Genomic DNA, 14,164 nt, shown 5'->3' on the forward strand with positions numbered 1-14,164 from the left:
AACTGTGCTACCGTAAAGTGCTCGACTTCGCGCGCAGGTCGTCGGGCTACCGAAGCGGGGGTGCCATCCCCTCCGCAGAGGATCAAAATTGTGATGGCATGTCTTCGGATCATCCTCCGGGATGTTTCCCAGACCGTCGCCAATAGCCCATTGTGCAGCTCTAGTGCGACGTAAATTAACAACAACAATAACAACAACAAAAATATTTGGGGAGGTAAATAGATTTAATGTATACATTTCAACTTTGAAATTATTAAAAAAAGTCTTCCACGTGAATCTTACATTAACCACGAAACATGAAATTCTAATTTTTTTTATAACTTTTATCATTAAACAATAGCAGATCACCGAAGTCAAGCATCACTAGCTGCGGTCGGTATGCGGGTGGGTGACCACTTGGATCAGTCTGCTGGGTACCGAGGGTGTGCAGTATTGTTCCTCTTTAAATTGTTCTACCGTAAAGTGCTCGACTTCGCTTGCAGGTCGTCGGACTACCGAAGCAGGGGTGCTATCCTCTCTGGGGATCAAAATTGTGATGGCACGTCTTCGGATCATCCTCAGGGATGTTTCTCGGACTGACGCCAATAGCCCATTGTGCAGCTCTAGTGCGATATAAATAAAGTACCTACCTATCTCAATAGCTGAGAGTTTTTTCGCTGATCCGAAGACATTCCATCGCAATTTTGATCCTCTGCAGAGGTGATGTGTAACAATAAATAAGTAAAATAAACATGTAGCGCAACAATTAATAAATAAAATTGCATGAGGAGGTTTGGGACAGAGAAAGTTGCAAGTTCGATTATGGAAATTAATGAAAACACCCCTGAAAATTATATAGCATACAAATGTTTTAATGCAGGGAGAGAATTGGAAGGCGGTGGTCGGAAAAATCAAGAACCCCGACTTGCGTCTTAAAAATTACACAGGTTAAAACTACCAAAAAACTCTCAGCTATTGAGATAGGTAGGTACTTTATTTATATCGCACTAGAGCTGCACAATGGGCTATTGGCGTCAGTCCGAGAAACATCCCGGAGGATGATCCGAAGACATGCCATCACAATTTTGATCCTCTGCAGAGGGGATGGCTCCCCTACTTTCGTATCCTGACTGCCTGTGCTCTCTTCGGTATTCTACTGGGAACCGTGTCTTTACGATCTATCCACTTCATTTAAAATTTTTCAAAAGTATTTCAGTAATCAATTTGGCTTTCGCTTTTCATGAAGAGGAAAACCCCGGAAATCTTACGGACCGCAGTCAGTGATGCTTGACTTCGGTGATCTGCTGGGAACCGTGTCTTAACGATCAGTCCACTGCGGGACTCAGAATGATTGAAACAAAATTATATGCATAGTGCGTTAAAAAAAAAAAGAGAAAAGGACTACCCTGAATAACTTTTAACGCAATGATCGAATCTTCACGTTGTAGGACTTAATGATTTGAAGGGATGACTTCAAATATGCTAATTAATTAGTGTAGACGTTATTTTAAGCAACGAAATCAGACACAAAATCGCACTTTTTTTGAATAAACATATTTTATTTCAACGGATTCGGATTTTTGACCCCCAAATTATGTGGGATAGCTGCAGTTAGGGAAATAGTTTTTATTTTATTTCCAATGAGCTGCACAATCAGTCTTGCCGATGCGCAGACCTAGTGGGTTCTCCGGAGGAAGTATCCACTCTTTCAGGACCACCACAATGGGTGAGATACCGTTGGTCATGTTAATTTGGACATCTAGTTTCTGCCACACTAGATGGCAGCACCGAGACTCTATTTGGATGCTAAAGTGCACTAGGAATTTAATTTTGTCAGAAATGCCAAGAGTGCGAATTTGGGAAATATGGTCCCAATGATTTGGTCAGGAAAACGCAGCAATGTTTGGATGCCTTAATGTTAATTGAAATTGTTGCGTATTTCGCCATACCGCGAGAACTTTTAACTAATTAAAAGCAAATTTAAAAACAAGTACAAAATTCGTTTATCCTAAGATAAATCCAGGCATAAAAGAACCTTTAGTAAACATTTTTTTTTTTTAAATTTAATAAAAGGCGAAAATTTTTTGAATTGTAAGGTATACAATATTTCACATTATATTTTAAAGAATGTAATTTTATGTGGCAAATTATAAAATTTGAGCGAAATCTGTCGAATAGTTCCATAATTCCAAATAGCGCGCCAACTCTCATATTTTGAAGTTGAAAATCGCAAATCCATAAAAAATGGGTATTTCATTCAGAGAAAACACGTTTTTATGTCTGATTTCGCAGCTCGAAATATCGTCTACTTTAATTAATTAGCATATTTGAGGTCACCCCCTCGAGCCGCCATTAAGAATGACCCCGAATGTGAAGATCCAATCACTAATCAAAAGTAATTCAGTGTGGTCCATTTTTTTTTTCTTTCTGCGCTCTTTTCATAATCTAAAAAACGGCGTTCTGAAAAGTAATGGATGGAACGAAATTCAAAAATAATTCCATTTTAATTTTATCTCTATAGTTTTATCTATATGGTTTCCCAGCACCTCTAAAAATTGAATACACGAAAGAAATTATGATAAGATTAAGTTTCCATTAAACAATGAGATAAAATTATGCAGACAATCTTTATCACAAATATGAATTGTCCGCGATATTTTCAATCAGTGTTAGTTTAAATCTGTCATTATCATGGAATATGGAGAGCAGTAAATGATATACAGTACTTCGTTAAACACGAAGTAATTTCCATCATTCGTGAAGTTTATGTGTGAAAACATGTAGGAAATTTTTATTCCAAATACCCAAGAAAGAAAGAATTTCAACACTTTTGGAGTTATCGTGCAGTAAGTATTCTTCTATATCCTAAAGGTAGTGTGGCAAATATGTTCTTTCTGATATTGATTAATATAACCTTTTAGTTTCATGGTTATAACTATAATTAGATTGATAAACGTAATATTACTGTTAGTTTTATGAATTCTCTATTTCACGACGATTAAAACGCTCATTCTGTTTTTGATTTAAACAATTAAGGTTATCTTAACATATTAGGGTTATCTTAAAAAAAATAAAAAATACAATAAACATGGAAATTATAATAATAATAAAATTAAGGATCGAAGCGATCACTCATAATGGCTCACGATTAATGGGTACTTGCAACTCGAGAAGTGGAGTGATTATGTCTAACCATGTGATTTAAATACGATTTAATTGAATACCTGCGAGAGACGTCACGCGCGTGTGTCGAACCTGATTAGCGTCTGAATCGAAAAATGCCATTATTTACCTACGATAACGTCACTTGCAGGTAACCAATCGGTGGTACTACACAACTGCTCTCCAAAAGTTGAGGTTCAACGTGTTTTCTGAATCTAATTTGAAAACTAATGAATATAACTTTTGCATTAATGTAGAAGAAATATGTATTAGTTTTTTCTTGATCAACATAAATTCAAACGCAACTATGAATCAAAACGAAAGAGCAAACCTTAGAGAGACAGAATACAGTGACAATATACAGTGAGGGAAAAAAAAGAAAAGAAAAACGGACCATAACTTTTGAATAACTGAATAACTTTTGATCAGATTATCACTGATCAGATTATTTTTTCTTTGCTTTTAAAAAATCCTCTGAAGCATTTTTTTAGAGGGTAACACAAGCGAAAAATTATGAAGTAGCACGAGATTGGTCGGAAGAGCAAACGACATTTTTAGAACTTTTCTTTAGTAGTATAATTTTTTCCAGGACTTTCCAGGACTCAATCTTAGTGGTTCATAGGGGTGATCTCAAATATGGTAATTAACAAGTGCAGACGATATTTTAAGTTACGAAACCAGACATAAAAACGTACTTTCTTTGAATAAAAAAATCTTTTTTTTGTTGACAAATTCGGATTTCTGACCCCCAAAATATAGGGTGTAGCCACAATCTGAGATGGTCCTCGTAGTTTTATAAAATAAGAGTCGAAAAAACTTGTAATTGCAAGGCTTACAATTCTTTACATCATTTTAAGGAATGTAATTTTATACATCAAAATGCAAAATCAGTCGAATAGTTCCTGAGCAATGGAATTTTAAAAAAATCAGATACTTGAAATTCGAATTCTCAGGAACTATTTGACCTATTTTGCTACATGAAATTACATTCTTTAAAATGATGCAAAAAATTGTCAAACCTAAATATTCAAAATTTTTTCGACCATTCTTAAATAAATTAATAAATATTTATTTTTTTTTGCATGGAATTAGCTTTGGATAAACACATTTTATTATTGTGCGTAAAATTTTTTCAATTCGCTTCAAAAGTTCTCGACATATAGCGAAACACGCATAAAATGAAATTAACATTAAAGAGTTCAAACTTTGAAGTGCACTTCTGACCAAACTATTGCAGCTATATATGGGGGGTCAGAAATCTCAATCCGTCGAAGAAAAAAAAAGGTATGTTTATTCAGAGAAAGTACGTTTTAGCGTCTGATTTCGTAACATAAAATACAGTCATCACTAATTAGCATATTTCAGATTACCTCTTCGAACCATCTTCACATTCTATAACTCATTGGAGTTATAGAATGTGAAGATCCGATCATTAAATCAAAAATTATTTAAGGTGGTCAGTTTTTTTTATCTACTACCATGCTATCATAATTCCCGGAAAGATCTTTCGCCTTTCTAGCAAGTAAAATTCTTAATAATTCTCATACTTCGCCTTAAAATGCCAGTCATTGTTTAGTCAGTAACGTAAATTTTTTATGCATTTAGATATTTGAATCACTGTAAAGATGATGACGACAGACGATTCAGACAGAAGTCTGCAGTGGATGAGATTCATACCATTGGTTGCATCCTTTTTCTTCTCTCTCTTCGGAATTTTTTATTCTGCTTGGAAACAGAATTTCGCAGCTACATATACATCTCTATATTTAGGTAATTTATTAAATACGTATTATGATCTGTTTCACTTCATTTATTTAAAAACTTATTTCAGACTAGATTCAAATAGAAAAACTACATTATACGAACAGCCTTTCTCTCTATATTAAAAATTTGTAAGCGCCATAGTAGCGAACATATGTAGAATTATGTAAAGGGAGTAAAGAGATGGAACGAAAATTTTTTATATTTTATAATAATTAACTGTTAACTTTTAGTAAAAATTGTCATGTAAACAACGTGATGGACTGCAAAAACGCAGTTACTGAGTGTAAATTTGAAGAGTTATGAAAATTAACGAGAGTTCTTTTCGTAATTCTGATTGGTTAGAAAGTTTTCGCGATTCCCCCCCTCCACTTTAAATGATGATTGACTATCCACCCGTTGTAGAAAAATTTCATTCTTGAGGTCTTCATTTTATAATGAGCTAGCGCTTGACTTGATATCAAAAGTAATAAAAAAGAAGTTAATAAATATAATCGAAAAACAAGGAGAACGGGAGATTAGATGTCAGAAATAAATTGAGAACTTGTATCAAAATTTTTAAAAATATAAGTCTTTAGCCTTACCAGCGTCATAAAGAAACTAAAGAACTATTAGTAAAAAATTACTATACGAATATTAGAAAACTAACTGCTTTATGATTCCAAATTGATATTTCTTAAGCAAAGATCCCTCACAAGATAAACGAAGGAAATAAAAATATGACCACCGAAGCCGACATGTTCAGGGGGTACCGGCCTTGGTAGCCATAAAACAAAACCATTTCTAATTGAGGGAGAAGCAAATGCCTAAATTAACTCCCTCAGTACCCCGATGGTTTTGTACAGAAATTCGGGAAAAAACATGAAATACAAATAACCAATTTAGAAAAGAAACTCAAACAAAATAATCAGAAAATAAAAAACTACTTTGCATTGAATTAAAATAAACCTAAAAGGAAATACTTAATTAGGCATATAAAACCTAGACAACCAACAAAACCCCTTTGACGTTTTAAAATATTTAGAAAACACCTAAAACTAGAAATTTAATCTAAATAATTTTTCAAATAAGAAAAAGCGCAAAATGCAGCAAAAACCAAATTTGAAAATTACAATACTAAAAGAAAACAAATTTTTTTTAATTCTAAATTATTTAGATTAAATTTCTAGTTTTAGGTGTAATTAAATTTCTAGGTATGATTAAATTTCTAGTTTAGGTATTCATTTTAAATGCAGCGACGTCTGAATTACGAAAATACTAGCTATCCCGCCGACGGATAAAAAATACGGAAAATCTTATTTTCTGTGCGTGAAATCGGAGAAAATAGCTAATATAAGTAAAAATATCTTTGAAAATCGTAAATAAATAAAATTATTTTACTTCAACGACTGAATTTTTTTTTAAAAAAAAGCGGGATATTTAAAAAAAAAAAAAAGAAAGAAAAAGAAACTTTTAGAGAATCGGAGTTTTTGATAAAAAGGCTGAAATTCGAGAGACAAAAAAAATCTCATCCCTGTATTAAGGCCAACCAGTTTTATCCCAAGGAAATGATTTTTAGAGAAACTTCAGAGGGAGGAATAAGGACTTCAATAATTTCACTCAGTGGAAAATTAAATTCCTCATAAAATATTTTAACTTGTGCAAAAAAAAAATTTCAGCTGAAATTAGCGGGAAAAATCTGAAAAAAAAAAGCGGAAATCCGCGGAAGAATCTCATCCCTGATTATACAAAACCATCGGGGTACTGAGGGAGTTAATTTAGGAATTTACTTCTCCCTCAATTTGAAATGGTTTTGTTTTATGGCTACTGGGGCCGGTACCCCCTGAAGACGTCGGCTTTTATTTCCTTCGTTTCCCTTATTGCTACTTTTTTTGAAATTTCTGCTGCTTTTTAGCGCGTTTTTTTCAAAGAAGTTTTATCTATTTAGAATTTAAAAAATGTCTGTTTTCTTTTAGTATCCCTCACAAGAGTCATTTAACAGAAATAGTTTAAAAAAAGTTTTCAAATGTTCTTTCAGAAATTTTTTTTTCTAGGACTACCAGTTTTTTAGTCACCTTATCTGAAAAGAGATAAAAACTGTTTCCAATTTGAATATGTTATATAATATAAGGTTATCAATACATATTGTGAACAAATAAAATTCTCATTTATTACTTTTTATAGTTGCATATTATATTCACATGTTTAATTATCCATTTTTCAAGCACATTTGATTATTTTTTAAATCTACCTATTCGTTCATTTCGTTAAAATTAAGATACTATTAACAAAACGTGCTTAAATATAATTAAACTATTTTATAAATAAATTTAAAAAAATAATTATGAATTCCTTTTAAAAGTGAAAAAACTCAATAGAAATTGTAACTTAGATTAAATCTGATTATATTAATCCTAAGCAATAATGCAAGAACAATATCGAAATATTTATTGAATTCGTGGATGAAAGCTAGTATTATTCTTGGTTGGTAACTACATATCACTCACAAAATATCGAGATTGGTTATTCTTATCGACCAAAATATTCTTTATTAGTTATGATTAACCAAAAATTGATATGAATTGTCTGAAATATTCAAAATTCTAGACTTGAAAACAAAATTTGTATCAAAAATGTTTCTACTTTGAATGTCTCTACCACTAGAAACTTACAATTATAGATAGATGTTGTGATGATTTTTATAGGCCTCTAATAAGTAAGTTTTCAAAAAAGTCGTCATTGATATATTATCAGGGGAGATTGTGAGCCCAAGTCAAAATTCCGGAAAATTTCTTGAAAAAAAAAAAAAACAGTTTACATTGAAAAATTAGAAAAAAATTTAAACAAGATTTTATTCTTCGTTTTTCTCAATATTTCTTAAGTTTACTTAAAATATATTTAAAATTTTACACATAACATATGATGACCTGGAGAAGTAATTAAAATTTACAAATATGTCTTTCTTTTTTCAGTTTATGATTACAACAACTATTTACTGATAAAAAATGAATATTAATCATGAATATAAGCTTATAAAGTATCTCTCTGGCTCTCCCCTACAAACAAATAAAATAAACTGGGTTTTTAAGTTCCACCTCTGAAAGTTTGATTTCCGGAAACTATGATCAATGATTTTTTTACACTTCTGGATCTTCAATCACTGTTAGCGAAAAATTCGGATTTTGTCCGGAGCACAATCAGCCCTGTATTATAATAAATAATTTCAGTTCTTTTGCTTAATAAAAACTGATATATGTTTATTTTTCTAGAAATAATCTGCGTCCTTTTGCTGCGTTTACATGTTCTGTATATGAAGAATCAATTGCAGCAAAAAGCTGGTCGTTTAACTGTTAAAATCATAAAAATTTTAGGAATTGTTGGAGCCTTTGCATTACTTGTCGTTGGAGGAGTATTAATTTATTTTGCTATATCACAAAAACAAGGTACAGTATTTTTTTAACTTTTATTTTTGTATTACAGGTGGTAGTGTTTGTCTTTTCTACAAATTGAAACCGAAATTGGTGAGAGAACTCCATGCTACAATTTTCTATACCTTACAATTCAAAGTGTTCCCAAAAAAAAAAAAACCTCTGTATATAAAACGTAAATGATACTACCACTGAGCAAAAACTACTTAACTTAGTTTGAAATTATGAAGGTGAACAATGAAATAAATAAAAAAAATTTAACAATCAATAAGTAGTACAAGATTTATAAACTGTGATACTTGTAACAAAATATATCATGCACAACGCTCTGCAGCCCATAGAAATGCAGTTACAGAGAGAGAAAAACAGACGTGCTGAAAAAGCCATATTTATTTATGAACTTAACAGAGTTTATTTTCAAAATTCTAATTAGTTCGAAAGGTATTACAATTTTAAGTACTTTTTCCCAGATTTTTTTCTTTCTTTTCTTTACATTAAATTTTAATTTGATGCACAAAATCTATACTTGGAAACTTGAAATTATGAAGGCATGTAGAGAAAAGTACAGGGAATAGGACGGAATGAAAAAAGTCTCTTTTTTTATTTTACAATTAGAAGAATTATTAACTTTTGAACTAATAGAGAAAAATAATATGCGGACCGCTTTGCAGCCCGCTGAAACGCAATTACAGACTTCAAAATAGATGAGCTGAAATGATCGGCTTTATATATGAAGTACAAGATTTTTTTTTCCTCGAAATTCTAATTTGTTCGAAAGGTATTGAATTTTTTCAAATCTTTTAGCTTTAAATATGACTAAATATTCTTTGTCAGAAATTTTAAATACATTATAATCTCACTCTTTTGTAAAAATAACTATAAATAAATAGCAATGCTTAAAATAATTTTTTAAGAGAATAAAAGATAACATAAGTTCAAGTTTGTAAGTTAAAGAACATATAGTTTAAAAATTTCTCCTTAATTCTATTAAAGAGAACAGCAGATGCTAAGAATTCTTTTTACCAAACCGAATATTAATTTAAATAACCACATTTATCATTACACTATGATTAATTATGAATAATAATGAATCATTACCCACTTATTTTTTAATATGCATAATATTTCTATTTTCAGATTTTCACTGGGAAAATAAAGGATGGTATGTCGCTGCGATTCCAGCGTTTCTAGGATCTTTTTGGTCTTTGATTTTATTTTTCGATTGCAATAAATTTGAGACAATTTACGAACAGAGATATGTGAATTTGAACTGAAGTGTAAAGTTTTATAAATAAACAAACTTCCCTTTTTGGAATAATTTTTTTGTGTCAATATTACGCAGTAGAAAAAAAAATTATTTTATTTAACAAGAACTAAATATAGAGTTTAATATGGATCATACATAGTAAAAGTGATTCAGTGAATAGTAGAGGAATATTTCTATGCTTTATAACCAATGTTGAACATCCAACCCAATTCTGAGTTTACGACTATTAATGTTCAACTCCGTAGCCTAGTAATTTTGAACCCATTTAGAAGACAAGGGAACTCTTGGATCAAGTATTGGGACAAACTAGCCTTCTTAAAGAACTTTTTGATGGAACTAACATGCTTTTGTGTCACACGGAGAGTAAAATCCCAAAAACCTACCAGTTCTGTCTACCACTGAGGATATTTTACGTCAGTGAGAGCCAGAAGCAGAATTTTTACCAACGAAGCAGAATTTTTACCCTCGGCCAGCAAGTTGCTGGCCGAGGGGGTCATTGATGTTATAGCTCCACAATTTCAAGACCAACAGCATGATGATGACAATGTGGTCAGCATAAAGCATCAGTTGCCTTACCTTTACGTAGCAAATGAGCTGATGCCCATCTGTTTTGAGCTGGGTAAAATTTATATAGCTTCTTTTTCCTGGTACTATAGCCCAGTAATGTCACAAAGGTTTGTTTTTCTACCAGAGTTTATCAAATAAAAGTTGTTTTCAATTAGTCACCTTTAATTATTTTAGTCATCCTGCCATCTGAAAGGAGGTCATCCTTATTTTTTAATGCTACCTGGCCTGCCACCCTTTGGGGTAGCTATCTTCTGATAGCTTAATCGATTGGATGGCTTTTACTTTATCTGGTTGTGTACATTGATAATAAAATTCATAATTCAGAATTTTTGAAAACTGAGCTGAATTCGGGTGTAAAAAAATCCGAGACAAAACAAACGTGAATCTTTTTGTTGCTCTATGTATTTTGTGATTCAATAATAGGACAGTTTTTCAAAAATAAAAATGAATAATGCATTCAGAAAGCAGCATTTCCATGCACACACGTGGAATTAGCTACTACACTACAATCAAAATTCCTCATATTCTTGGCTGCTGAATAAAATGTGTGCAACTACAATTTCTAATTACTGAAATTTTGGGGGTAGATCTCGATATCAAGAATAAAACTTACGATTATATTAGGGTCAATTGTTTTTTGAGGCTGGATACAAATACCAAGGAAAAGAAAATCCATTCCTCAGACTTATTTTATCGATTTTCGTAATAGGTGGTAAAAGTTTTATAATTAATTTCAATTTCAGTTAAGTTTTATTCCTTTGCATAAAATATATTACAAATCACTTATAATTGCTATTATTCATGAAAATATTTTTAAAAAAAATATATTACAAAACCAATCCCCCCCCCCCGAAAAATATATATATATCGTTTTTGTAACAGTTTTTTACATCTCACTTTAAAGTACCTAAATTTAACATTATTTATTTACCCTGATTTTTCGGATGTTTAAATTTCCGGATTTTTCCAGATTTATAAAAATCACAGTTTGAAAACTACCCTGATTTTATTTCTGAGATTTTTATTAACTTTGAACCACATTATATAGTAAAAAAAAAAAAAATATGTGACAGCATAGTACTTTGCAACGAGGCTGGATTTCAGATTTCAAGATATTCTGTGCTTTTTTTACTCCAATATGTTTCTCTCAGATGACTGGCTTAAAATGATAAGTCACACTTTCAATTTGTTTAAGAGACCATTTTTGGTCAAAAACATTTCTAATTCAATAAAGGCATTAGTTCGGTCGAAGACTCCCCGTGTAGTAAATGGTGACTGATGCACATTAAATCTGTCGAGTCTCAAAGTCCTGCATGTTACCATAACAAATCATATCTCTGGGCGTACTGATCCAGGAGTTTCCTTGTCATCTGGATTGGTTCAAAATTACAAGACTACAGAGTTTAACATTAGTAGTTGTAAACCCAAAATTGGGTCGGCTGTTCAGTGACGGATATAAAATAAAGGTATTATTATGTTTCCGCTTATTGTGCGGTTATTCAGTGGAGATTCTAGAAACTTAAAAGTACTTTTGTGGATACAATTCTAATGAATATTTTCATGTAAAAATTTCATCGTTTGGAAAAAAGTATGGCAACAATATTGCTCCAAAGTTTCAACACAGAACAAACAAATATTTAAAGTATACACAGAGGTTAATTGCACAATTTCTGAATTTATTTCCAAAAAATATTTGATTATTTAATATAAAATATGCATTTGTTCAACTACAATAAAATGCTGCTAAGTTGTAAACACAACTTAAGGTATAAAAATCTGCAATCAGTCATAACACAATATGTTGTTAAGATGCCAACAGAACTTAATACACAAAAAAAAAAAATCTACAATAATTTCTGACAACACAATTAAATGTTAAGATAAACACATAACTTAGACTTTAAAAATCTAAAATTTTCCTCAACAACTAGGGTTAGATTGATTTAAATCATTTGACTATTTTTTTTTTTAAATCATTGATTTAAGTTGAAAATATTTTTATCTATAAATCTATTAGGGTTGTAATTTTTATTTTTTTAGAAGTCTGATTTTATGGATAATGTAGACTTAGTACAAAGAAATAATGATAGGTCATTTATGTGAAGTATTTAATGTTCAAAATAGAATAAATTAAACAAAAGAAAATATCTAACGTGGATAAAAGTGGTTTTACTCATTAAGTTTAATGTTTGTTAAAATACATGCACTTTTAAATTTTTTTAAATAATTAATGCATAGTATTTACTCTGTCATGAGCAATTTAAAATATAGTTGAATCTTGATTCATCGTTATCATATATTTTGTTTTCCCATATGAATAATCTCAATTCAATAGTCTCATCACAAATGCTATTTTTATAATGTAAACAAAACCGGTTTAGAACTTTTTCGTAACTAGAAGACTTCTGCATATATTATTCGGGAATTTTACTGGCATAAAAAAAAAAGAAGAAGAAAAAGAAAATTGAAGCCCTTTTGTTTTGAGAAGAAAATGAGGATTTATTACAGCTAGTGGGAAATATTGAATTATCACATTTGATGTTTATGTATCAGCATATGAAAATGTTAAAGCTTCTGATGTCGGTTAAAAAAATGATTTCAAAAACTGAAAAGTAAAATGACGCAGATAAAGACGGCGAAATGGAATCACAACTACCAGAAACATCTGCAGAGTGCCATGAAGCCTTTGAAACAATGAGACATTTTCTGTTTTCATCTTAATTTACCGAGAAAAAAAAGAAGAAAAAAGAGGAATCTGTTAATGCGAATATTTATTTTTTGCAGTGAACAGAAAATTTTTTGTTCAAACAAACATTTCTACATATTTTAAATACATAAATGTTCCTAATTATCTTTTTATTGCTTCCTAAATATTTTTTTATTAAGTACTTAATCTTTTCCTTTAAAATGTTTTATACTTGTTGTAATCATATAAAGTTTCAAGTTCATTACTTCATTATTACTTTCTATGCCTTTATGGAATTTTATGATGACCCAAACGAGTCATTTTTCCGGATCGGTTGTTCGGAATGAATGGTCACACGAGAAAATTGGTTTATCGAGGTACTGCAGTTTATTTTTTTTAAAAATGTTATCTGATTTAAATTAATTACATTTCATTGGATATCCAATTGTCAATCATTACAGTTCATAAGGGTGTTTATCTGGCATAAAAATTACTGATTTTGCTTTTTCAGCAACTAGTTTGCAATCATAAAACAATAATAATTTTAAAGATTTCAGTTAAAAATATTAAGTATTTTAATTATGGTATTGTATTTAAATGATATTAAGAATTATTAGAACGTTTTGGAGTTTTGAGTGATAAACGAAAAAAAAAAATTCAAAAATCTGATTTATATCAAAATGTTTTATTAATTCGGAGCATCCAGTTTCTGTCTATTAAATATTAATTTCAATCATTTTAGTTAGAAATCAAGTATCACAGAGCTCAAGTATCACATTTCGTTAGAAATCAAGTATCACATCAATCAAGTAATACATTTCATCTGAGCTTTTGATAGGCAGAAGTGGAAAAAAGAATTTTTAAAAATTAGATTTCTTAAAATTTTACTTTGAAAAATCATGAATACATTAACCCGGACAACAACACAATTTGATGATGCTAAGATGAATATGCAATTAAGAATAAAAAAAGGTAAGCAATTGTCATCACAACAAAATGAAATAATATTATTTTAAGAATATAAAATATGGCATTGGTTCATACGAACACATTCTTATTTTAAAATGGATCTCAAAGCTTGATTCTCAACGCCCAGCTTCATAACCAGGAAATAAACTGGAGAGGATTTTTTGTAGAGTTTCATTTTTATCCTTAAGAATATTTTTCTCTAAATCATGGCGACACATTGGACAGCTATACACTTCAGCTTTGAAGGAACGTCCCATGCATGACTGAAAAAAAAATATTATAATCAGCCACTATAGCCTACATACATGTTTATGAAAAACATTGTACAGTTAATAACTATATGTCTATCTAAAAACTTGATGTCAT

The 14,164-nt window shown here is 30.6% G+C and overlaps 2 protein-coding genes across 4 annotated transcripts in view; one reads left to right on the forward strand and one right to left on the reverse strand.

Moving 5' to 3' along the window:
• The first annotated feature begins 2,641 nt into the window (after positions 1-2,641).
• On the forward strand, positions 2,642-9,627 carry LOC107448284 (uncharacterized). The gene is made up of 4 exons (XM_016063426.3): positions 2,642-2,825; positions 4,747-4,911; positions 8,151-8,324; positions 9,447-9,627. Exons 2-4 carry the CDS (start codon positions 4,767-4,769, stop codon positions 9,581-9,583), a joined length of 456 nt encoding a protein of 151 aa, XP_015918912.1. The 5' UTR covers positions 2,642-2,825; positions 4,747-4,766; the 3' UTR covers positions 9,584-9,627.
• Positions 9,628-11,798: 2,171 nt separating this feature from the next.
• LOC107448326 (E3 ubiquitin-protein ligase UHRF1) overlaps positions 11,799-14,164 on the reverse strand; it is a 41,496-nt gene continuing 39,130 nt past the window's right edge. For 2 of the 3 annotated variants that reach the window (XM_016063476.3, XM_043052162.1), the window contains exon 17: positions 11,799-14,061. In XM_016063476.3, the coding sequence (XP_015918962.1) occupies positions 13,915-14,061 (147 nt within the window). In that variant the 3' untranslated portion in view covers positions 11,799-13,914. The remainder of the gene's footprint in view (positions 14,062-14,164) is intronic. The other variant, XR_011636977.1, reaches the window with a different exon arrangement.

The sequence above is a fragment of the Parasteatoda tepidariorum genome, chromosome 6, assembly GCF_043381705.1.
Source record: "Parasteatoda tepidariorum isolate YZ-2023 chromosome 6, CAS_Ptep_4.0, whole genome shotgun sequence".
Lineage (NCBI taxonomy): Eukaryota > Metazoa > Arthropoda > Arachnida > Araneae > Theridiidae > Parasteatoda > Parasteatoda tepidariorum.